Genomic DNA, 27,178 nt, shown 5'->3' on the forward strand with positions numbered 1-27,178 from the left:
ACTAAGATCAGTCTGACCAGATAAAAAGTGTTCAAACCCCCTCTAAAACCAGTCTGATCAGCTAAGACCAGCTATGCCCAGGTTGGGAGACCAGCTAAGACCAGCCTGACCAGCTAAAAAAAAAAGAGTCCAAAAATCTGCCTAACACCAGCCTGACCAACTAAGATCAGTCTGACTAGATAAAATTGTTCAAAACCCCTCTAAAACCAGCCTGAACAGCTAAGACCAGCTATGTTCAGGTTGGAAGACCAAATAAGATCAGTCTGACCAGCTAAAAAAAGTGTCCAAAATCTGCCAAAGACCAGCCTGGCCAACTAAGATCAGTCTGACCAGATAAAAAGTGTTCAAAACTCCTCCAAAACCAGCCTGACCAGCTAAGACCAGATAAGACCAGCTATGTCCAGGTTGGAAAACCAACAAAGACCAGCCTGACCAGCTAAAAAAAGTGTCCAAAATCTGCCAAAGACCAGCCTGACCAACTAAGATCAGTCTGACCAGATAAAAAGTGTTCAAAACTCCTCTAAAACCAGCCTGACCAGCTAAGACCAGATAAGACCAGCTATGTCCAGGTTGGAAAACCAACAAAGACCAGCCTGACCAGCTAAAAAGTGTCCAAAATCTGCCAAAGACCAGTCTGACCAACTAAGATCAGTCTGACCAGATAAAAAATTTTCAAAACCTCTCTAAAACCAGCCAGACCAGCTAAGCTCAGGCTGGAAAATGATATAACACTAGCCAACCAGCTTAGGCTGGTTTTAGCTGCTTATATAAACTGAAATTCAAATGACAAAATGTATGGTAATTTTGTTGCACAGATTCAGAACTAATTGGTGAGTTCACCTTGGATTTTAAATGTTCTTTGAAAGTGATTCCATTTTAATGCTGTAAAATAAAAAACAAAACCCACCACTAATGTACATGTTCTCTGTTTTTACATAGAGCTAAAAAAAAAAACACAGGCACAATAATTTCAAAGTCCTACCAGCAGGGTGCATGCTTGTCCACAGAGCAATGGCACCAATTTACTTGCAAAAACACTCAAAAGGTCACACAACTTGAGCGGCGATTTGGCGATTTTAATAAAACGGCATATGCACAAAAATTAAATCCAAACCTAATTTCAGAAGATTGCTTAAGCTGCAAATTGTATATCTTGCACTGAAGGGCACAGTGTCTGCATCTTATGTGGCAGAATATTAATAACCACTTGAAGAAAGAGCTTGTAAGACTTATGAACACAGGAAAGAGATTAATTTCACCCTTTGGAGGAGGTCAGAAAATCTGCTAGTGGCCCTCTAGGAAGGATGAGAGGAGAATATGAGAGACATGGGTTGTCTTTCTGATGTGAAAACAAAACAACGGTTTCGAGAGGAGTGTCTGTTTCAACCTGTCACCTGTCTGCCCTTCCTTCTCCCGACTAATCCTTCTTCCTCTTCTCCTCCTGTCCATCCCTCAAGGTTTTGCTGTCTCTTACTGTCTTTACTAAACTTTGTATTCGGTGGTGTCACCTGAGTCTCAAAGTTTACGGTTTTGTTAATGTTTACCTCAATTTTCAGAAGCAAAAACTAGCTAGACCTATGATGAATTAACACTGAATATCAGAACATTATAACATTGTTCATGTGAGTTGAGTATGTTAGAATATGTTGGACTCTTTTATCTCAAAAGATCAAGGACAATTTGATTCATCATGATACGACTCTTTAAGAGCATGATTTGCAGACTTTTCAACATTTTTTCAAAGCTGATGTACTAAAAATGACCTAATGACAAAGATTTTCACTCACAAGCAAATATTTCTGCTGAATTAGCATCATTTACCTGCTGTGCCCTTGTCAGCGTCCTTTACTCGAATACGCCCCTCCTTACAAACCATTTCATTTCCTCTCTTTGAATTTCATCATTCTAAATTACTTCCTCTCTCAGTCTTTCAGTCTGTCCTTGGTGCCATTTATTTAATAATGTCAGCAGCTAAGAACAATTCACCCAGCAGACATGAAAATCATCTCACAGCACACGTCACTCTGAGGTCGTAAAAACACTCCAGACAACACCTGAAATCTGTAGAAACCTCTCTGTATACAGTCATGGACAAATTATTACATACATCTAAACTCTAATGATGCCAATTTTATACCAAATCTAAATCTGTTGCTTATGAGAACAACCTTTTTGGCTATTTCGTGGTGGAATAATGTGTGCCTTTCTAAACAGTTGAAGAAGTAGATTTTTGTTGTTACTTTTATTTTACTTTGAAGAGATTTGATTAGAGGCTTTTTTCTAATGTAATGCATGCATGTAATTCTAAGGGGCCGTTCATACAATCCTGAGAAATATTGAGTTTAGTGTAACTGATCAGTTATGCTAAATAGACTTTCCACCCTGCTAAAAAAAAAAAAAAAAAAATGCTTAGACCAGTTTGGATCAGCTTAAATTCCAATATGGTTGGTTTATAGGTGGATTGACGTTTTAGCTGTGCAATGCTGATTGCTATTGGCACAAGCTGGTTATTGATGAACAACCCCAAAACATTCTTTATACTGGTCAATAAGACACAATAGGATTGTTTATAAAGGTAATTTGAGCTTGTCACCAGCTGACACGGCTTGATTATAGACCTACACCGGCGGCCAAAAGTTTGGAATAATGTGCCAATTTTGCTGTTTCAAAAGAAAATTGGTACTTTAATTCACCAAAGTGGCATACAAATGATCACAAAGTATAGTCAGGACATTACTGATGTAAAAAAACAGCACCATCACTATTTGAACAAAGTCATTTCTGATCAAATCTAGACAGGCCCCATTTCCAGCAGCCATCACTCCAACACCTTATCCTTGAGTAATCATGCTAAACTGCTAATTTGGTACTAGAAAACCACTTGCCATTACTATATCAAACACAGTTGAAAGATATTTGGTTCGTTAAATGAAGCTTAACATTGACTTTGTGTTTGTTTTTGAGTTGCCACAGTATGCAATAGACTGGCATGTCTTAAGGTCAGTATTAGGTCAAAAATGGCAAAAAAAAAACAACTTTCTCTAAAAACTCATCAGTCAATCATTGTTTTGAGGAATGAAGGCTATACAATGTTTGAAACAGACAAAAAACTGAAGATTTCATACAAAGGTGTACACTACAGTCTACAAAGACAAAGGACAACTAGCTCTAACAAGGACAGAAAGAGATGTGGGAGGCCAGATGTACAACTAAACAAGAGGATAAGTACATCAGAGTCTCTAGTTTGAGAAATAGACACCTCACATGTCCTCATCTGACAGCTTCATTGAATTCTACCTGCTCAACACCAGTTTCATGTACAACAGTAAAGAGAAGACTCAGGGGTGCAGGCCTTATGAGAAGAATTGCAAAGGAAAAGCCACTTTTGAAACAGAAAAACAAAAAGAAAAGGTTAGAGTGGGCAAAGAAACACAGACATTGGACAACTGATAATTGGAAAAGAGTGTTATGGATCTTAAACCCATTAAGCTTTTGTGGGATCAGCTAGATTGTAAGGTGCATGAGAAGTGCCCCACAAGTTAGCCACATCTATGGCAGAGTATCTGGACAAACTGACAGCTAGAATGCCAAGGATCTGTAAAGCTGTCATTGCTGCACATGGAGTATTTTTTTGATGAGAACACTTTGAAGTAGTTTAAGAAGTTCTGATTTTTTTTTTTTTTTTTAATTGTAATAGTAATTTTTCATGTTATTAATGACCTGACTATACATTGTGATCAGTTGAATGCCACTTTGGTGAATAAAAGTACCAATATCTTTCAATAAGAGCAAAATCTGTACATTATTCCAAACTTTTGGCCGCCAGTGAAGCCTTGGGCCCCTCGGCAACAAGGGGGTCTCCAAAGATGAATGCCCAAGGGTCTTGTGCGGGCCATGATCTGACCCTGCAAGCTGAAACATCTTAGCTGGTATAGGCTGTTATTGTCAGCAGAAGAGGGAAGGCGAGAGGAAGACAGAACAAGTTAATAAATGTGTTTTCTTTGGCCATGACTGTAGGCGTGCTTGAACACTGATCCACAATCAGTGGTCAAAACTGCACTCTTCACCCCACGCAAATCTACAAAAAACTGTCCTCAGATCACTTAAGAGAAATGACCAGCAAATATAAGAAATCACTGCAATCACCACAGCACACAGGGTTTTTCATTTTCTTACCCACTGAGCACACCCAGCACAAGGTTCAACACAAAAAATGAGCCCAGAATGATCAGACTAACAAAGTAGATCCATGGTGTCTCCCAGCCAATGGCGTCATTTACCTACAGGGGCCCAAACAGGATGGTTAATCCAAAGAGAGAGAGATTACCTATAGCAGAGAGAAACTCCAGGAATGGAGTTTAGTCCTGGAAGTGAGAGAAAAAGGGTGAAAACAGAGATCAGAGACCGTAGTGAGGAGAAACGAGGAGCTGCTCACCCACTCAACACACCCAGAACCAGGTTCAGGACGAAGAAAGAGCCGAAGATGACCAAACTGACAAAGTACACCCATGGCAGCTCCAACCCCATAGCATCATTCATCTGAGAGGAAGAGGAAGGGAAAGGCAGAAGGGAAAGAGTAAAAGTAAGGAGGTAGGGAAAGGAGAAGGGGGAAAGAAAGTGGAAGAGGAAGGGGAAGGGGAAGAGAAAGGGGAAGAGTAAGGTGAAGAGGAAAGGGAACAGGAAGAAGAAGGGGAAGAGGAAGAGAACAAGGAAGATGAAGAAGGGAAAACAGAAGAAGGGAGAGAGGAAGAGAACAAGGATGAGGAAGTGAATAAAGGAAGAGAGAGAGAGAGAGAGAGAGAGAGAGAGAGAGAGAGAAAACAATGAAAAAATATGAAACGGAAAACTAAGGGCGAAAAAGTTAAAAAAAACAAAAAATAGATCTAGAGAAGATATTCTGCTGAAACCCAAGCTTTTGAATTGGTAAGACTATGAAAGACACTTACATTCTAAGTGTATCTTTAATGCATTATGTTAAAACAAAGTACAGAATATTATTTAAAGTTCTAAACACAGGTTATTACTTAGATTAGACTATTGAATAAAAAGCTTCAAATAAGCAAACAGATTCATACACTGGTTATGAAAAATTAAATGTCAATTAAATAGTTTACTCATTCAGGTCATTGCAGAAGGTCTAGCAAAATGTTAGCCACAAACTGGAATTTTGTTTAAACTCAAAGAGTCTCACAAGAAAACTTCACTCTATCAATGTTTTTTTTTTTTTATATATACACCAACGCCTGGTCTATACCATTGGAAAAAAACAGTCCAGCTTCTCTGAAGTCAAATTCTTCAAGGCTTTCAAGATAATCTAACTGAAGCATATGTTGCTGCAAATGTGTGCTATTGTGAACTGGAGGAAATGTATTCCAGAGGATGATGCGAGAGGTGGGTGGATCTCAGTAGAGCGCACTGGTCAGTCACAGACACTTGAATTCCTGCTTCAGTGTGTGGGCTGCAAGTTTGAGCATCTCACAGTTTCCCCAAAGCAAAAATGACTGTTTGACTACAAAATTTGCATACAAAAAAATGTAATTCCTTTAGACATGTGATTCTTAATTAAGTTATCTGTATTAAATAAAACACTAAAATAAATTTAGTAGAAAAAAAAAAAACTAGCTATCTTTCCGTAAAGTCTTGTTATCTTTGCTGGCCATTGTCCTTTCACATGATTAAGGTGTCTTTTTCATGGTTACATTATGTTAACATATTTATTAACGTACATTTAATTGACATTTATAATGTTACAAATTAATATTTCTATTTAAATAAATGATGTATTCTTCAAACCTACTGTTCATCCAAAAATCCTCTACTTGCAGCAATAAAAAGTGATTGGCATCTACTGGTTATTGAAGCTGCCAGTTTAGGATATGTGAGGAATCTGTTTCTCAAACTAGAGACCCTGATGTACTTGTCCTCTTGTTGTTGTGCATTTGGGCTGTCCACTTCCCTCTCTGTCCTGGTTAGATCCAGTTAGAATAATACATTAGAATTATTTTTTAGGGTTAAGGTGACAGTATATTCTTAGTAGATAGGAGTAATGACTGCTGAAAATGGGGCTTTGCCATCATGGTTAAAATTTAATTTTAAAATAAATAAAAATCTTAAAAACTTCTTTCAAACAATAATAATAATTGGCAAAATTACTAATGCTTCTGCCATAATTTATGATCAATTTAATGCATCCTCGGTGAACAGCAGCATCAATTTCTTACTTTTGAACAGTAGTGTACTACAGTGCATTCAGAAAGTATTTAGATGTCTTAATTTTTTTCACATTTTGTTATGCCCTTATGCTAAAATGCTTTAAATTATTATTATTTATTTCACATCAATGTACACTCCATACCCCATATTGACAAAGCAAAAAACAGATTTTTGATAACTTTGCAAATTTATTAAAAAGAAAAAACAGAAATTTCACATTGACATAAGTATTTAGACCCTTAACTCAGTACTTAGTTGAAGCACCTTTGGCAGCGATTACAGCCTCAAGTCTTTTTGGGTATGATGCGACAAGCCTTGCACATCTGAATTTGGGGATTTTATGCCATTCTTCTCTGCAGCTCTGTCAAGCTGGATGGGGACCATCAGTGGACAGCCATTTTCAGATCCCTCCAGAGATATTCGATTGGGTTCAAGTCCGGGCTCTGGCTAGGCCACTCAAGGACATTCACAGAGTTGTCCCTAAGCCACTCTTGTGTTGTCTTGACTGTGTGCTTAGGGTCATTGTCCTGTTGAAATGTGAATCTTCAGCCCAGTCTGAGGTCCTGAGCGCTCTGGACCAGGTTTTCATTAAGGATATATATGTATATTGCTGCGTTCAGCTTTCCTTCAACCCTGACCAGTCCTCCAGTCCCTGCCACTGAAAATTACCCCCACAACATCATGCTACCACCACCATGCTTCACCGTTGAGATGGTGTTGGGCAGGTGATGAGCGGTGCCTGGTTTCCTCCAGACATGACGGTTGGAATTGAGCATTGTGCTCTTGGGAACCTTCAATGCAGCCAAATTTTTTTTAGCCTTACCCAGATCTGTGCCTCGACACAATCCTGTCTCTGAGCTCTGCAAGCAGTTCCTTTTACCTCAAGGCTTGGTTTTTGCTCTGATATGCATTTTTAGCTGTGAGACCTTATATAGACAGGTGTGTGCCTTTCCAAATCATGTCCAATCAATTAAATATGCCACAGGTGGACTCCAATTAAAGTGTAGAAACATCTCAAAGATAATCCAGAGAAATGTGATGCACCTGAGCTAAATTTCAAGTGTCATAGCAAAGTGTCTAAATACTTATGTCAATGTGATGTTTCAGTTTTTTATTTTTAATAAATGAAAATGGAGTGTAGATTGATGTGAAAAAAATTATTATTTAAAGCATTTTAGCATAAGGCTGCAACTTAACAAAATGTGAAAAAATGAAGGGGCCTGGATACTTTCTGAATGCACTGTATATGTAATATAATTTTCATAAAAGTCATTTGTAAACTAATTTCTTGATTAGTTTTTCTGCAAACTACTTATTTACTATAATTAAAATAATATTTTTTCTCAGGACTTCAACTTGTAGTCAATTGAATTATTTCTTCAGTAGCAATACTTTTAAGTAAAGATTTTAAGTACTCTTTCCACCACTGATGTTAGCTTGCTAAATGCTAATGTGCATGTTGCATTATGTAGTCAAGTGTGTTATACTTCACTGTGCCGAGTATAAAAATACCATGTTGCTGTTCTAACTACTTCCATATTCTGCATTATAACATAATTATGTTCAATAGTAATCCTTCAAATGCATAGTAACATAGTAACAACACACTTTTCGTGATCTTCTAAAATGTGGCCACAGAAAGGTGGTTCTTGGATGTCCGTTGCTAGAGTGACATTAACATTGTGAGACTAAACTGAGCTAAAAGCTAGCTGTAAACCAAAGTGTGTAGCATGATAATTAGCATGCTAATACTCACCCAGTAAAGTACATCTGTCCAGCCCTCCATGGTTATGCACTGAAACACAGTTAGCATGGCAAACATGAAGTTGTCGAAGTTTGTGATGCCTCCATTGGGTCCGTGCCAGCCCTCCTTGCATTCTGTACTGTTAACGGTGCACGTACGGCCATGACCATTAACAGCGCACGGAGCAGGTTCGTCCTCTATTATATCTGCAGAGAAAGGAGCGGAGATACAATATGAATAAACTAAAACTATATAATCTTGAAATATTGCAGAGCAGAGCATAACTAGAAAAACGTATAGTTATTATAGATATATTATAGTTCAGTCATGACAACTCTCTGAAAGATTTAGCATGTTAATGTGGGTATGACATGTTGAAAGGACATTGGTCTTGGCAGACTAGATCTGCTACGCTGCTGCTGCTGCTGCTGCAGAGCAAGTATGGAGACTTCCTACTGCTAGAACATACACAGACATACTGAGTTAAGCATGTGGACATGCTGCTGCACAATTAGAAAAACACAAGACATGCTGCATCAAGCATGTTTGACAAGCTGCTGCACAATCAGACATAAATACAAGCCCCCAACAAAACAGGGAATTTGTACAAACGCATAACAAAAAAACGCAACCCTCCAAACAAGCAGATCTACCGCCAAGATTTGTGTACAGCTGCCGCTCCAAAGAGCCAAGTGCACCTTTGGATTGTATGCTAGCTAGGTGTGCCTTGGCCTGCTTGGCCGAATGACATAACTTTAACAAACTAAATCTCTTATGTGTGCCTGGGCCTGCTTGGCCGAATGGCTTAAATGGCTAGTGACCTGACTCATAATGTGTACCAGGACCTGGAAAGCCCAGAGCTTATTTAACTAGTGACTTAGCCTAGCTATGTGTGGATTTATTTAAACGCATGACCTAAGATGCCGATGTGTGCCAGTGCCTGATTTGGCTATGGCTTACCTTGATAAAAACGCGCTTCTATGTGTCATGGCCAAAAGCAAACCTTACCGTGCAAGCTGGTAGAAGAAAAAGCCCCAGCAACCACCTGAGCAAAAAGTATTTTCAGAGAAAATTCTCGCAGCGCACTGCAGTGAACCTTACTTACTTCCAGACTTTTAAATGTTAGGCATGAGAGAGTATGCTACCTGATTACACATCAAATGACCTATCAGCTTATACCATGTAAGCCACATGGCTTGACAAATCACATGAGCGGGCTAATTGGCTAACAGATAACAAGTTCCAAGAACCTATCAGCTTGCGCTATTCAGAGTTTTATGCCTGAACTTAGTCATATATTTCAAGGTTTTCCATCACATTAGGAATCCTTTTGCTAACTTAAGAGTGTGACTGATGATACTCTGTCAAGATGGGGCTGAACAGAACTTGAGAAAAGCACCAGTAGATTAAAAAGTATCAGTATATATTCAATATTTAATAATATCAGTTTTATATTCAATCCGTCAAGCAAAATAGTCACATACCTGTCCCTTGAAAGTAACAGGTAGCATGCATTTTTCCGATGAAAAGCTCAAGTCCAATGATGGCGTAGATGATAATGACGAAAAGAACCAGCAGAGCTATGTGAAGGAGAGGAACCATGGCTTTAATGATGGAGTTAAGCACCACCTGTAAACCTGCAGATACACAAGTACTGTATGTAAGCAAAAATGTACACTTGTCCACAGTGTTTTGAGTGTCACTTGAGTGCATTAAAGTCCAAAATTTTGCATCCATTTCCAACATCAAACACCCACAGAGACAGACACACACTCGTGTCTTCAGGGCATAGAGTTTGACAGCTTGTTTTGAGAGAAAACTCCTAAGGGGCTGCAGTAAGGAATACTGCTCTTTTACCGCCATATGGCAACATTATGCGGCATCTCTCACCTCATATCGTCCCCTGTCTGAGGGTCTGGTGCTTTGGGTACTCAGGAGGGGACACTGTCAAAATTGTCTTTACTGCATTATTCACAGTGCTGAATTGGAGTGAAAGATGAGTTTTTTAGCATAGATCTTGTTTCCGTTGTAACAGCAACTTGAACTCTCTTCAGAATTATGGGCTGTGTAGTTTTCACCTGCAATTCAGCTATTGAAATATTTTTTTTAATGAATTTGAAATCACACTGACTACAAGCAGCTCGACATTAGCATATACCATAACTTCATGGTAGGCCTGTCTTGAAAAAATTCCTCTTGAATATATTATTTTTTGTTATTAACAGTTTTTATTGATTCCATCCACAAGACTGACAAACACAACATAAAATACGAAATCAATTATATATATTAAACCCCTCCCCCCTACAGTGGTCACTTACAATTAGAAAAAAAACAAAAAAAACAAATATATATACTTTCAAAAAACAAGAATGCACATACACATCAAAATAAAAATTAAAAATCCCTCTCCACTGCCCCTCCCCGAGAACTCTCCAAAAAAGCCAAATATCCACCCCACTTCCTATCAAACAAATTCTCTTGAATATATTATTGTTAAAAAGTGGGAACCACTGTTGTGCTCTTGTGTGTCTCACATTAGGAGATCCTGACAACTCAGATTTTAAATAGGAGCTACTAACTGTAACGTTATTAACACCCAAGTATGAAGCTTAAAGGTGGGTTTTTACTCACTGGGCACTCCAGAGACCAGGCGAAGCGGTCGCAGCACTCGAAAGGCTCTAAGGGCTTTGACATCAAAACCTCCTGGTTTTCCTCCATGGCCATGCACGGGCGGGAGGGCTTTAGCAACATCCTTCTCTCCATCTTTGGTCAAAACTTCCAAGACAACACTAAACAACCTGGAAAACAATGAATGAATGGTAAGAACAATAATAGGCACTGACCAACATAAGATTTTTACATTTTGTGAAGAATATGTGACTGGTGCTTGCCAATGCAGTCAAGTCGCTGACATGATACTAGGGTAATGTGGGTGGTTAAAAGAACTAATTTCTCTACAAGCTGCTGCAGCAGCAATGGCGAGTTTGTTGTTGAATTGCTCATTGAGAAAGAAAATATTATAGACACTTCACAAACTATTTCAGTTCACTTGCTGGACAAGTTGACTGGCAGTATTATCATGTACAGTATACACAGTCTGAAGGGTGATTAGAACGAATCGAGTGTAAAAAATAATATTAATGTTTAAAACGTTTTACTGCAACAAATACTGTATATACTTATACATTTGTTTAAAATTGTTTTTTATTAAAATGAGATACAAAGGCAAAGATGCCGCAGTATATATTGCATTAGAGATGTAAGAGAACTCACATAAGATTAAATGCAAAGGCAAACAATGCAGCAATATGGAAAACATTATGTAGACAATCCTTAAAAGATCAGAGAGTTTTTTTTAAAGGGGATGCAAGGCAGTGATGCAGCAATATCATTTACATGTTAAGAGAACCCATATGATAATTTCAATTATTTATTTATTTGTTTGTTTCAGTTGTTAAGGCATTTGATGCAAATGAAACACATATCCTCACTGCTGGTTTAGGATTTCTTTCTCAAGTTACTTCAATGTTTAATGTTGGTGGTCAAAACAGCTTTCTGTGCTTTAGTGCCACCAGTTCAGCCCCTCAAAATGTTAAATGGTGAGAAATCACGGCGAAAATTCGCATTTGGTGTGCAAAGGCCTTTAGGCTTAGAGTTTGTTCAAATTCCTAACCCTAAAAATAAGCAACAGTTTTAGTGATGCTTGCCTTACTAATAACCACAGATTTAAAACGGAATACTAACCTCTAAAAGATATTCTACAAAAAAAAAAAAAAAAACTAAAGTGATGTACAACGACGCATAAAAAAACAAAAAACAAATAATAATTTTTTACATTCTTTGAAAACAGTCATGTGTGCAGTCAATCTTCAGCATATAAAATAGACAACTACAGCATATGGTTACATCACCTTTCATGAATGTGCCAGAACATAAACATGAACTCAATCTATCTGAACAACATAAGGGGGATTCTCTACTGAATGTGCATGTGCAGAACACAGGATGTAAGATGTAAATTCGATGACACAAAATAACTGTGGTGCAACTTTTTCCAATTACTGGTGCATTATGGAATGCTTTTTTAACTTATTAACTCTTAGCAATAAGGAGGCCTAAATAAATGTATTACAAATAACAGTATATCTTATGAATTTATTAAAAATAAATGTATATTTCAATATTAATATATATATATACACATATTTATACACACATGCAAACAAATCAAATCACTTTCATTGTCACACAGCCATATACACAAGTGCAATGGTGTGTGAAATTCTTGGGTGCAGTTCCGATCAACGTAGCAGTCATACAAACATAATTATAAATGTAAATAATTATAAATATAAATTATATACAAATATTTATTCTATTATTTAAATCTGTTTATTACAAATATATTTAAATAACTAAAACATTTATGTATATTTTTATAAATGTATAATAAATAAATAATTATTTTTTATGTATTATTAGTAAAGAATGATGTTATTGTTTTATTATCTTTTAATTTGATTAATAATTATTTTCATTGATTATTTTATTTAATTAGTTTGTATTATATTTATAATTTTATTAAAAATAGAATTATCATATGTATTATAATGATTGATTTGTAATAAAGTATCAAATTTGCTGATTATGAGTTGTGTCCAAATCTATCACTGTAATCATAAAAACTGCATAATAAAACCTTCAATGAGTGACTATCTATCTGTAGGTATTCCTGGCTAATCTTTAACCAAAGAGGGGCTGCAGTATGGGTACCAATGATGCAGAACGACAGCCTCATGAGCAGAGAGATGTGTAGATGAAGAAAGAGAGAGAGAGAGAGAGAGAGAGAGAGAGAGAGAGAGAGAGAGAGAGAGAGAGAGAGAGAGAGAGATTTCAGCATGAGGCTAACTGATCGAAATGTGACCTAGCTACCCAGTGGACTGTGTGTGTATGAGAAATAGAGAAGAGACACAGCAATACAGAGTAAACACAGTGTGAGATGATCTAGAGTGAAGATGCAAACATTGGGCTAACATCATGATTAACAGTGAGAGGTATACAGACTAGTGACACAAGATATATCATATCTGTATTGGCCAAAAATCATTTATCAGGACTGGTTAGGCAGCTACTGGATATTATACAACTGTTTGTTCTGGTCCTATAATTTGATTGGCCAAGTGGCATTCCAAGACTGTTGATATTTAGTATAACAGCACTGGGATGCCTTCTTTGTTTGTATCATTCTGCTTGTCTGTTTTCACAATGTTCCAAACAGGCTGTCAAGTATGTGTGTTGCTTAGTGTCATGTAACAGTTGACCCTGATTTGGGTTCTTTTGGAAATATTTATGTTGGTGGAGCAAAAATAGACTGACCATACTGTATCTAAAATGTAAGTATCGGTTATTGTCCATAACGTAAAATAATTATTTGTATCAGCCAAAATGTCTTTAAAAGTGCAGGGGAGTTTTTTGAGCATTTTCATTTTTATTCATATTTTATTTGAGGCTTTTGCTTCTTTTATTAGATACAGTAGAGTGTGAGAGGAAATTACTGAAGGAAAAGTATTGGGATGTGTCCCAGCAACACGGCTCAGTGTGTCAGGAGCACATGTGCTAACCACTACATCAGAAAAAGCAGTGGAATATGGAGATAGGGGCAGCAGAACAGAGACACATACTCCAGCAAACAAATTAAGCCTGGTCCTAGATTATAAACATATTTAAAACAAGTGTGCTATACAGACCATAATGAACTCTAATCTAAAACCAAGAAATGGCCATTTGAGACATTAATGTGGTAATGAAAGAGTGAAGGGGAAGTCAGTAGATCTCTTATAGACCCTGATTTATTTCACATGTCTTTTCTGGGTCATATAGCTGCATGAGAAGTGTGTGTGTTGGGAGTTGAGGAGAAGGTGAACGGTCTCAAAGGAAGAGAATTAGTGAAAGTGACATTCCGGAGGAGAATGGGTGGAAAGAACAAAGGAGAAAGAGGAAGTGAAGGAGAAATAAGAGAAGGAGAAATAAGGAGAGAAAGAGGATGGGAAACAGGAAGAGAAATAGAAAGATGATGAAAATTAAAAAGAGGAGAAATAGAGAAACGGAAAGAGAACAAGAAATAGGAAGACAAAGAGGATGTGAAAGAGTAATAGAAAGAGGAAGAGAAAGGTAAAGAAACAGGAAGAGAATGGCAAATAGAAAGAGGAAGTGGAAATGGAAGACGAACAGAAATAGGAAGAAAAAGAGGAAGATAAATAGAAAGAGTAAGAAAAAGAAACAGAAAGACAATGAAAAAGAGGAATAGAAAGAGGAAGTGGAAGAGAAAGAGAAATATAAAGAGGAAGAAAGAGAAACAAAGATAATGAGAAAGAGAAATAAAAAAGGAATAAAAAGAAAGAGCAACAGGAAGAGAATGAAAAATAGGAAAAGAAAGAGGAAACAGAAGAGGAAGAGACATGGGAAGAGAAAGAAAAACAGGAAGAGGACAACAAATAGGAAAAGGAAGTGGAAAAGGAAGAGAAACAAGGAGATGAAGAGAAATAAAAAGGAAGAAAAGGAAAGAGAAATAGGAAGAGAATGAGAAATAGGAAAAGAAAGAGGAAGCAAAAGAGGAAGAGAAATAGGAAGAGAAAAAAGAGGAACAGGAAGAGAACAAGAAATGGGAAAAGGAAGTGGAAATGAAGAGAAATAGGGAGATGAAGGGAAATAAAAAAGGAATAAAAAGAAAGAAACAGGAAGAGAACGAGAAATAGGAAAAGAAAGAGGAAACAGAAAAGGAAGAGACACGAGAAGAGAAAGAAAAATAGGAAGAGAACAACAAATAGGAAAAGGAAGTGGAAAAGGAAGAGAAATAGGGAGATGAAGAGAAATAAAAAGGAAGAAAAGGAAAGAGAAACAGGAAGAGAATGAGAAATAGGAAAAGAAAGAGGAAGCAAAAGAGGAAGAGAAATAGGAAGAGAAAGAAAGAAGAACAGGAAGAGAACAAGAAATAGGAAAAAGAAGTGGAAAAGGAAGAAAAATAGGGATATGAAGGGAAATAAAAAAGGAAGAAAAAGAAAGAGAAATAAGAAAAGAAAGTGGAAGCAGAAGAGGAAGAGAAAGAGGAAGCGAAAGAGAGAAACAGGAAGAGAACAAGAAACTGGAAATTGGGAGATAAAGAGAAATAGGAAGATGAAGAGAAATAAAAAGAGGAATATAAAGAAAGAGACACAGGAAGAGAATGAAAAATAGGAAGAGAAATCAGAAGCAGAAGAGGAAAAGAAATAGGAAGAGAAAGAAAAAGAAACAGAAGAGGAAGAAAAAGATTTATGACATACAGTTGTGCTCAAAATTTTGCATACCCTTGGAGAACTGGTAATATATGTACCATTTTTAAAGAAAACATGAGTGAGCAGGCAAAACACATTTCTTTTATTTCTTATGGGATTCATATTCAACTGTAGGTTATAACCGAATGGCACAAAAGTCTGCATACCCTTAGTTCTTAATACTGTGTATTGCCCCCTTTAGCATCAATGACAGCGTGCAGTCTTTTGTAATAGTTGTCTATGAGGCCCCAAATTCTTGCAGGTGGTATAGCTGCCCATTCGTCTTGGCAAAATGCCTCCAATTCATGCAAAGTCTTTGGTCGTCTTGCATGAACCGCACGTTTGAGATCTCCCCAGAGTGGCTCGATGATATTAAGGTCAGGAGACTGTGATGGCCACTCCAGAACCTTCATCTTTTTCTGCTGTAACCACTGGAGGGTCAACTTGGCCTTGTGCTTAGGGTCATTGTCGTGCTGGAAAGTCCAAGAGCGTCCCATGCGCAGCTTTCATGCAGAAGAATGCAAATTGTCTGCCTGTATTTTCTGATAACATGCTGCATTCATCTTGCCATCAATTTTCACAAGATTCCCTGTGCCTTTAGAGCTCACACCCCCCAAAACATCAGTGAGCCACCACCATGCTTCACAGTGGGGATGGTATTCTTTTCACTATAGGCCTTGTTGACCCCTCTCCAAACATAGCGCTTATGGTTGTGACCATAAAGCTCTATTTTGGTCTCGTCACTCCAAATTACAGTGTGCCAGAAGCTGTGAGGCGTGTCAAGGTGTTGTCGGGCATATTGTAACTGGGCTTTTTTGTGGCATTGGTGCAGTAAAGGCTTCTTTCTGGCAACTCGACCATGCAGCTCATTTTTGTTCAAGTATCGTCGTATTATGCTCCTTGAAACAACCACACCGTCTTTTTCCAGAGCAGCCTGTATTTCTCCTGAGGTTACCTGTGGGTTTTTCTTTGTATCCTGAACAATTCTTCTGGCAGTTGTGGCTGAAATCTGTCTTTGTCTACCTGACCTTGGCTTGGTATCAAGAGATCCCAGAATTTTCCACTTCTTAATAAGTGATTGAACAGTACTGACTGGTATTTTCAAGGCTTTGGATATCTTTTTATATCCTTTTCCATCTTTATAAAGTTCCATTACCTTGTTACGCAGGTCTTTTGACAGTTCTTTTCTGTTCCCCATTGCTCAGTATCTAGCCTGCTCAATGCATCCACGTGAGAGCTAACAAACTCATTGACTATTTATATACAGACACTAATTGCAATTTAAAAAGCCACAAGTGTGGGAAATTAACCTTTAATTGCCATTTAAACCTGTGTGTGTCACCCTGTGTGTCTGTAACAAGGCCAAACATTCAAGGGTATGTAAACTTTTGATCAGGGCCATTTGGCTGATTTCTGTTATCATTATGATTTAAAAAGGAGCCAAACAACTATGTGATAATAAATGGCTTCATATGATCACTACCCTTAAATAAGGGTAATTGTTTTTTGCATGATCAGTCATATTTTCAAAATCAATGCCAAAATTTCCCAATTTCTGCCAGGGTATGCAAACTTTTGAGCACAAATGTATTTAATCTTATATTTCATCTTTATACTAATTGCTAAATTGCTAGTCATTTAATTATTGTATGATAATTCAATTATTTGTCCCTGACTATTCATTTTCTTAGTTGTTACTTTCTTAGTTTAAAAACTGCACAAACTGTACATCCATCACCCAGAGCCCATTTTCATTTGCATCAAAATAATAATGCCATTGATTCTGGCGAAAGTCTATACTCATCTCTGAATTTAAATTTTACTACTTAGTTGTCAGAAGTGTCTACAAATAATGCAAATTGCAGCTAAGCTTTGGAATGCAGGTGGATGAAACATACCCTATGACAACAATGACGAAATCCAGCATGTTCCATCCATTTCGAACATACGCATTCTGGTGCATCACCAAGCCATACGCTATAATCTTCAGGAAGGTTTCGATCGTGAAAATGATAAGGAAGGCATATTCGACTGTTTCCTGTGTGAAAGAGAAAAATAATAATAGATAAGACAAACAATTGTGGGGGGCACACAATGGATTCAAAGAAACACTGGAAATTTCAAGGATTACCCCACACTTCAAAATATCCTTTTGTGACTCAGTAGTGTTATTTTGTTTTAGAGTAAAACTATCTTCCTTAAAACAAGATATATTTAATTGAGAAGCAAAATGTATGTAATTCTTAAGATATTATGTTTTTTTTATTTTTTTGTTTTCAAACAAAATTCAAGCTCAAAATGAGAAAAAATATTTACCAATAGGCTTTTTATTTTTTTTATTTTTTTTAAACCTTTACAAAATTTTGCTAGATTTCTCAAAAAACATTTCACATTTTGTACTAGGGATGTGCACGGATAGTCGGTTAACCGTTCGACGCGCCTGTATTCCAATACCAAAATCACTATTTGGTTATTCTACACATGCAATAGAGGTCTCCACCCCTTGGGTTTGGGTCAGTTTTTCTAAGTAGGGCGAGATTTTTTTGCAGGTGTCTGTGCTGTTTCAATTGTTTCTCCTATCTAAATATGTGCTGGATGGACGTCTTTGACTGTTGCGCCACATCTCACTGTTTTTTTCATCATTTTGCGCAGGAATGCCACATTTTTTCAATTGAAAACGTATTAATTTAGCAACTTTTTGGCCTTCCGTCCACACTAAGATGCTGTTTTTGTCCAGTGAAAACAAAGCTTTTCAAAAACGCTCTCCCAAGTGGATAAATTTGAAAACGGCGACTTTGCTTTGTAGTGTGTACAGGGAAAACGGAGATATTTGAAAACAATGACGTATTTGTTGTCATGTGACGCAGTCATGTGATCCATTCAATCTAAAACAATCAAGATGGTGGAACATGTTGTAACGGCGTTGTTGTGCCTGCTATCCACTTTGATAGTGTTGTTAAAGGTAAATGTTACTTTTTACAACCTTCACATTGCATTCCTTCAAAGGCAACAGGAAGTTTACTCGGATTTGCTGTCCAAGGACAACTGCATTTCAGAGCATACATGGAAACGACGCAAGGCTACTCTTCTTACCGTTTTCGAATGTATTCGGATTTATGTGGACATAGCCTTAGACACTGTGTCAAGTTTAAAAGAACTTAAATTTAGATAAAGACATCAGGTCACCTGCGTTCTGTTTCATTCGTTGCACTGTGTCTAGCTGTTTTAGTGCAGGTGTCACAAAGATTCGAAGTTCTGAAGAAGTTCAGGCTGCAAAGAGGACTTCAAGTGACTGTTTACACATTTACACTGCTACAAATGATTCCAGATTTTTTTTCACATGATAAAGTTTCAGCTCTAGATAAACAATAGGCCAATGTCTTTTCCTTTTTGCTCTGGTGTTCAGAAAGTAATTCCATAGGTTAAATGCTAAACCATTTAAAAATAAAAGCATCTCAAAGAGGCTAATAAATTGCAGGGTAACTCCATGCACATGACAATATTAGCGTTCGCTTCCTCACAGAAATGTGTACCCGACTGGGCAGAGCACATATCAGGTTTGGCACTTAAATGATCATTTAAAAATGTATATATTGTGCTATTTAGGTTCAAAGCTCACTGTGGCCTTTATTCCCTGATATTTTGTATACTGTTTGACGCATATCTATTGCAATAAACATTTATTCCCATGTCCAGACTCCCGACAAATAACCGAATAACCGTTCCTGAACCCTCGCAGTTAGCCGAATATAACAAACGGTTACCGTGCACATCCCTGTTTTGTACACAGTAAGAGGGAACAATTTAGCATGGGAAGCATAAACACTGAGTCATCTGAAAGTTAAATGATTATTCAAATGAAAATGACTAATGATATTGCATAAACATTTCCAAACCAGATGGTTTACTGATAAAGAATCACTTTCACAAGAAGTGAGAGAAACATATAAAGCACATAACATATTGTCTAAAGCACTGGCCCTGGATCAGCTTTTCCTACTAACATCCAAACCAAAGAGGAAAGAAAACTTATTCCAAGAAACTGTTTCTAGCTGACAAAGATCTGTGATAGTTAGATTGTGCCAAAATCACAGCTGGGGACAGAAATGTGATTTGAATGTGTGATTATGCGTATATGTGCCCTGAGTAACTTGTTCTTGTTATATTCCTGATTGAGCAGTTAAAAAAACAGTCCGCCATTACAAATGAAATAGGTTTTCCAGTTATTACAAAAACCCCTCACTTTTTACATAAATGATACATACTACTGGTTGACTGATATGAGTTTTTCAATGCCCGACGCTGATATCTTGAGATCAGGTATTTTTAATACCTTTGTATAGAAGTATGATTTAATAATACAATGTACTTATAAAGTATGATTTGGTAAATATAACAAGACATACACAAAACTGTTGAAGTTAAATGAATATACTTCACACAATATTTACAAAAAAAATCACACCCTATATTTTTGAAAACAGAAAATGTGCATTGTCCATTGACAAGGCTCTGTGTACATTTTTGAAATCTTCAAGCTCACTTTTGCTCCAACAGCAAAAAAAACTAAAGTTCACTATTAATTTTACGTGACTTTCCAAAAGAAGAAAAATTAAGACATTTACTATCACTCCCTCAGTAGCTTTATTTGAAACTGTTTGCAAACAGTTTAAAGTTATACAATGCAGTTAAATTTTCAGCAGTACTAAACAGTACTAAAATATTAATTTAACAATTAGCAAACTCTATTGCGTTCCTCACACAACCTTAAAATAAGACTACTGATTCATTCATTCAGCAAACTAGCCAGCTAGCTAACAAATTCAACAAGAAACAAGACAAATTCACCTTCATAATTAAAATGATAAGCATCATAAAATAATTTGTACCTCTTTTCAGGTTTTTTTCTGTAATTGAAATGTTATCAATTCTCCTAAGAAATTTTGCTGAAAAGCCAAAAAAAGGTTATTGTTTTTTTAGATGCCACGCAGGGTAATATAACACAAAGTGCAGTGCGATAAATATACATTATATAACGTACATTAAGAGATAATAAAAGTTTTATTTTATGCCAAAATGGCTTGGCCGACTTCTTCAACCCTAACCTTATGTCCCGGGGTGGATTTTTATTGAAACTAACAGATTTCAACTTTTTTTCTTTTTGTTACACTATATGAGGGTCTAATTAAAAACTGAATTAGAAACTTTTTACCAGGCCTTCATCATTTAATTTTAGTACTTTTCAAATACCTTTTATGTCGAGATTTTATTGTTTTAGCTTTGTCCCAGACCCAGACTTTCGATATTAAAATATGGGAACCCATTATAAAATTACAAATTATCACATCTTTAAAATTATAATAATCAAAACAAAGTGTGAAAAACATATAGTATTTCAATAATTACTGTGGTAAAATGACTTCTATTCATTTTTTAAAATGATGACTGTCTCACAGATGTGGCGCCATTTCCACCACACCAAACAGTTTTGCCCCAAATAAAGTTTTTTAGTTTTTTTTTTCAAAAGTTAGTGCACTTGTTAACCAAGTCGACAAAACTATCAGAGAAGAGCATGCTTGAGATGAAAAATAAGACAAGTAATGTTGAATAAAACTGAAAAATCGAGGTAAATATCACTTGTGAACAGAACATTTTTATTGGCCGTCATTTTCAATCAAGCTGTGAAAATAGTGTTTAAAAAGTATGAAAATATGATATAATTGTGTGTATTTAGGACACAAAAAATGTTATGAAATTAGCCTTAGCAAGACAAAGAAGTCAGCCATTTATTTCAAAAATGCTAAAAATGTGATTTCCATCACCGTCATTTCCACCACGGAAATCTATTAAACACAATAAAGAATTTTTTGAGATGTGGTGGAAGTTTAATTGTGTTTGGAATTTTCATTTTATTTTTTTATTATTATTATTTTTTTAATCTCCTATGTTACATGTACATACAATATTGGACTTTTTTAGTAGCCCAATTAAACAAACTAGTGAGAGTGTGGGAAAATGTTTAATAACACTTTCTAGATGTTCAAAGTGCTACAAGTGGCCGAGGTTGAAGAAACACCCTATATAGAGTAAATAGGCAAACACACACATAAACAAGCATAAATACAAATTTTAAGCAATGTTAATATGGATCAGCACTGTCAATTTTTCCTTTAAGCTCAACCCTTTATATCTAAATATCTGGAAATGTAACACATCCACAGATTGATTTCACCACTACTTCAATATCTTTGCATTTTAGCAATATATACATATTAGTACCAATATGGTGTAACAAAATCTGAAAGCTTGTTTTCATTATTATTTAAAGCATAAAAGCATGCAGCTCAGTCATGGCAGCAGAGAATTGGTTATGTTTTCAGTGCACTGATGGTGTTAGACACAGCCATTTAACTTGTCAAATATCTCTTAGTTTACACACACACACACACACACACACACACACACACACACACACATACACATACACACATACACACAAACACACACAAACACTAACTCAAGCTTTCCCCTTTATGTGTGTGTGACAGCTGTGCAAAGGTTGCACAATGAAAGAGATAAGTTGCCATGCGTGCATGTGTGTTTAAGTGTAAGGACTTTTGGTAAGCTTTTATTTGCTGTGGGGCGCGTTTTGCCAACAATTTACAGACGAATGAATGGAGCACTTAGCCCTGTACAAGAAAGACAATCTTTTGTTACTGCGGTAAAAGAGTAACCCAGGAGCACTGATACTGCTGCTGGAGAGAGGGAGATAGAGAGAGAGAGAGAGAGAGAGAGAGAGAGAGAGAGTATGAGTGACAGCAATGGAAAGAGGTCACTCCTATGAAATGACATACTTTCAGGATGTCAAATAGCCAATCACAGACAAATGACACAAAAAAATTAATGATAGTACTTGGTGAAAATATAATGCATTAAAGGAACACATTTTGTAGCATTTGCAAAAAAAAAATTTAACTAACAAACTTACATGCAGTCAAATTTAGTATTTTAGTATATCTATGACCATGACCAGTACTAAAAGGGGCAATAGAGTTACCTTCAAATGTCTGTACCATTAAACTGCATGTATTAATATTCAGGTAGCTAGCTATAAATTTATCAACAGTTTAATATGCTCAGCAAGTTTCACTTTAAGGTGTCGCTCCTCCATGACAGTAACTGACCTAAAAGTGAAAACTGAATGTAAAAGAAGCTCATTTCTGCTAAAATTACATTCTGACACGTTTTGGAATACATCGACCTATAAAAATAAAGCTTGTGAAGCTAGAAGCATTCATGTACTTGGTAATGTACTGTACCTTTAAGACTTCTTTATGTAAATTACCTCTGTTATAAATGGTTAACCTCTGCTCACCAGCATAGTCCACACTGTTGTTTATGAGGATGGATTGAGAAGAGTGCAACAGTCTGGATCTGAAGGTAAAATTCCCATACATTTTTTCCATAGGGAAATTTATTTTTAACGGTTACTTATAAACCTTTAAAAACAGACCTACCGTGAGCTCCGAGGTTGTTAATCGATGGTATATTAATCTGAAGAAGCCATCAGTCTGCGTTATTTCTACTTAATCAAGTAAGATCCACCAATCAGAGAATCACAGGAAACAAACCACTGCAAAAGAACTGTGCAGCGACCGCCAACTCCCATGATGCTGCGAATGATGCAATCGCGTCAGTCTCCCTACACTCTACTTACTGTATATATTTGCATATATACGAATATTTTGCAAAATACGTTAAATATATTCATTCTATACTTAAAATTAATAGTTTTATATATTTTTATTTATAATTTCTGATGCTTTATGGGATTGTAGTTTATTTTCTCATTAAAAAACGTTAAGTGCACAGTCTTGTTCCTTTTACTTTTTTGCTTCAAATAAAAGTTTTTCATATTGTGATTCACTTTACAGGGCTCCAGACTGTGACTAAAATGGTCGCAAATGCGACCAAAAATAATTTATTGCGACAATAATTTAAAATCTAGAAGCCACTGGTGACAGTCGGGTTGTGTGCGTTCATATGCGGTTTCGTCAGATATCTTGTGAGTTACTGAATATATTTTTAGAACGCGCACAACCAGTGTGTCTCGCACCGCTTTTCACCCGTTCTGTTTCTGACGAGCTCGCTGCACCACACGCAACAACAAACCCAGCGTGAGAGAGTTGTGAACAAATGACTCTTTTGAACCAGATCTTTTTCATGAATCACCCGAAAAGAACAGAGGGTTTGAACTCAGGAGCTCATATTAGCAGTCTGAATCAGATTCACTTTCTCAGTGAATCAGCCGTCAGTGAACTCACAACTGGGAGCGCATACATTTCAAAATAAGAGTCTCGTGTATTTCGGGCTTCTTTATAATAAAAAGTCCTATATTGTGTACCACTTATTTTCTTCTGGTAATTATTGATTGCAATTGGAGTAGCACAATAAACTGCATCTGGGATTTCATTCAGTCTGCACTCTTGTAGTCTCTGTGTCTGGGGCCATCTGGTAACAGTAAAGAAAGACTAAGGCAATATTTTAAAACAATTAAAAACTAATTATATTATATAATCAAGCTTTTGACACTTAGGACAATTGAGGTACACAACTATTACACAAGGTGCAAATATTCATTGATGCTCAAGAAGACAACACACTAATATATGCATACTAAACTTTATGTAATTATCTATAATGTAGATTCTGAAGAGCAGTATTATATAAAAAAAAATATTTTATCTCTTATATTTGTATAAATTATGAATGGAGTGTGAACATTATTGAGACAAAAGGGAATGCAAACTTATCTTCTCAACTATATATACTGTTACCTATCTGTCACTCGATGGTGTGTCGATGTAGTGACACTAGGGGTCACTCTTGGGAGCCCGAAACACCTCTGGTCTTTGAAAAAAGGCCAATGAAAATTGGAGCTGGTATGCAACCACTCATTCAGATTTTCACTTCAGAGCCGAACGGTCGATGCTCACTGAGCTGAATTCCCATGGCTGTTCATTCATCTCTGCTGGATCTGACGGTGCATTTCAGCGGCTTCTCCACCCTCTGCACTGGTGCACTGCAGAGAACGTCCCTGGGTGCTTCAGCAGAAATAAAAGAGTATATTCCAAAAAAGAGTACATTTCTCTAAAAGAGCGGCACACACGGAACGTCTTTTTAAAGACGCGTCTTTTTAAAGATGCCTTTCCGTTTGTGTGTTATTCCTGGTTGCGGTCATTATCTCTCGCCTTCTGATGGCCATGATCGCTGTCTTTTGTGTCTGGGTGCTGCCCACACAGAGAGAGCGTTCGTGGATGGGTCATGTACTCATTGCGAGAACATGTCCATGGCAACAATGCGGTCGCGGCTTGCCTTCATAAGAAAGCAAGCCACCCCAGGGCGAGAACGCCGCTATCTTGCGCGCGGAAATCGCTACCCTCCTACGGAAGGGTGCGATAGAGCCTGTCCCTCTGGCCGAGATGAAGAAGGGGTTTTACAGCCCCTACTTCATTGTACCGAAGAAAGGCGGTGGGTTGCGGCCAATATTGGACCTGCGAGTACTGAACCGGGCTTTACACCGACTGCCGTTCAAGATGCTGACACAAAATGTATTCTAGCAAGCGTCCAGCATCAAGATTGGTTCACGGTGGTAGACCTGAAGGACACGTACTTCCACGTCTCGATTCTACCTTGACACAGACCCTTCCTGCGGTTTGCATTCGAGGGTTGGGCGTATCGGTACAAGGTCCTCCCTTTCGGCCTGTCCTTGTCCCCTCGTGTCTTCACGAAGGTCGCAGAGGCAGCCCTTGCCCCGTTAAGGGAAGTGGGCATTCGCATCCTCAACTATTTCGATGACTGGCTAATCCTAGCTCACTCTCGGGATGTGTTGTGTGCACACAGGGACCTGGTGCTCTCACACCTCAGCCGACTAGGGCTTTGGGTCAACTGGGGAAAGAGCAAGCTCCTCCCGGTTCAGAGCATCTCTTTTCTCGGCTTGGAGTTGGACTCAGTCTTGATGACGGCGCACCTCACGAATGAGTGTGCACAGTCGGTGCTGACCTGTTTGAAGGCGTTCAGACAGAAGACAGCAGTTCCACTGAAACAGTTTCACAGGCTCCTGGGGCATATGGCATCCTCAGCAATGGCCACTCTGCTCGGGTTGATGCATATGAGACCGCTTCAGCACTGGCTTCAGACTCGAGTCCCGAGATGGGCATGGCGCCACGGGACACATCGCGTGGCCATCACGCCGGTCTGTCACCACCTCTTCAGCCCTTGGACTGACCTCACATTTCTATGGACAGGCGTTCCCCTAGAGCAGGTCTCCAGGCGCGTCGTGGTTACAACAGACGCCTCCAAAACGGGCTGGGGCGCTGTATGCAACGGGCATGCAGCCACCCGGCTCCTGGACAGGCCCGCAGCTGCATTGGCACATTAACTGCCACGAGTTGTTGGCAATTCTGCTCGCCATGCGGAGGTTTCGGCCGTTGATCCAGGGCAAGCATGTGTTAGTTCGGACAGACAACACGGCAACGGTGGCATATATCAACCGTCAAGGCGGTTTACGCTCCCGTTGTATGTCCCAACTCGCCCGCCTTCTCCTCCTCTGGAGTCAGCAGCACCTCAAGTCGCTTCGAGCCACTCACATCCCAGGTGACCTCAACATTGCAGTGGAAGCGCTGTCACGACAGGTACCCTCAGGGGAGAGTGGAGACTCCACCCTCCGGTGGTCCAGCTGATTTGGAGTCGATTCGGGCAGGCACAGGTAGACCTGTTCGCTTCCCAAGAATCCTCCCACTGCCCACTCTGGTATGCCCTGACCGAGGCACCTCTCGGTATAGACGTGCTGGCACACAGCTGGCCCCCTTGACTACGCAAATATGCGTTTCCCCCAGTGAGCCTACTTGCACAGACCCTGTGCAAGTTCAGGGAGTACAAGGAGCAGGTCGTCCTGGTAGCACCCTACTGGTAGCACCCTACTGGCCCCCCCTGGCGAATTCCCCTGAGGAAGGACCTTTTTTCTCAGGGGCGGGGCACCATCTGGCACCCACGACCAGACCTCTGGAATCTCCATGTCTGGCCCCTGGATGGGATGCCGAAGACTTAAGTGGCCTACCATCCGCGGTGGTAGACACGATCACTCAGGCTAGGGCCCCCTCTACGAGGCACCTGTATGCCTTGAAGTGGCGTCTGTTCGCTAAGTGGTGTTCTTCCCGACGGGAAGACCCCCAGAGATGCACAGTCTGATCGGTGCTTTCCTTCCTGCAGGAGAGGTTGGAAGGGCGACTGTCCCCCTCTACCTTGAAGGAGTATGTACCTGCTATAGTGGCACACCATGACACAGTGGACGGTAAGTCCTTAGGGAAGCACGACCTGATCATCAGGTCCCTGAGAGGCGCCAGGAGGTTGAATCCCTTCAGACCGCGCCTCATTCCCTCATGGGACCTCTCTGTAGTTCTTCAGGGTCTACAGGGAGCCCCCTTTGAGCCCCTGCAGTCAGCTGAGTTTAAGGAACTCTCTTTGAAAACTGCCCTCCTGACTGCGTTCACTTCCATCAAGAGGGTAGGAGACCTGCAAGCATTCTCTGTCAGCGAAACGTGCCTGGAGTTCGGTCCGGGCTACTCTCACGTGATCCTGAGACCCTGACCGGGCTATGTGCCCAAGGTTCCCACGATCCCTTTTAGGGATCAGGTGGTGAACCTGCAAGCGCTGCCCCAGGAGGAGGCAGACCCAGCCCTGACGTTGCTGTGTCTGGTGCGCGCTTTACGCATCTATTTGTATCGCACACAGAGCTTTAGAGTCTCTGAGCAGCTCTTTGTCTGCTTTGGTGGACAGCGGAAAGGAAGCACTGTCTCCAAGCAGAGGATCACCCACTGGCTCATTGACGCCATAGCAATGGCATATC

General features: G+C 38.6%; 2 protein-coding genes across 2 annotated transcripts in view; both read right to left on the reverse strand.

The window, feature by feature from the left end:
* LOC127426069 (voltage-dependent L-type calcium channel subunit alpha-1D-like) overlaps positions 1–10,730 on the reverse strand; it is an 88,991-nt gene extending 78,261 nt beyond the window's left edge. The window contains exons 1-4 of the mRNA XM_051672553.1: positions 10,592–10,730; positions 9,442–9,594; positions 7,970–8,163; positions 4,436–4,539 (exon numbers count right to left, since the gene is read on the reverse strand). Of these exons, the coding sequence (XP_051528513.1) occupies positions 4,436–4,539; positions 7,970–8,163; positions 9,442–9,559 (416 nt within the window). The 5' untranslated portion in view covers positions 9,560–9,594; positions 10,592–10,730. The remainder of the gene's footprint in view (positions 1–4,435; positions 4,540–7,969; positions 8,164–9,441; positions 9,595–10,591) is intronic.
* LOC127426403 (voltage-dependent L-type calcium channel subunit alpha-1D-like) overlaps positions 10,584–27,178 on the reverse strand; it is a 51,959-nt gene continuing 35,364 nt past the window's right edge. The window contains exons 3-6 of the mRNA XM_051673186.1: positions 17,169–17,308; positions 15,424–15,429; positions 13,493–13,576; positions 10,584–10,758 (exon numbers count right to left, since the gene is read on the reverse strand). Coding sequence (XP_051529146.1) covers positions 10,584–10,758; positions 13,493–13,576; positions 15,424–15,429; positions 17,169–17,308 — 405 coding nt within the window. The remainder of the gene's footprint in view (positions 10,759–13,492; positions 13,577–15,423; positions 15,430–17,168; positions 17,309–27,178) is intronic.

Source organism: Myxocyprinus asiaticus, chromosome 35 (genome assembly GCF_019703515.2).
Source record: "Myxocyprinus asiaticus isolate MX2 ecotype Aquarium Trade chromosome 35, UBuf_Myxa_2, whole genome shotgun sequence".
Lineage (NCBI taxonomy): Eukaryota > Metazoa > Chordata > Actinopteri > Cypriniformes > Catostomidae > Myxocyprinus > Myxocyprinus asiaticus.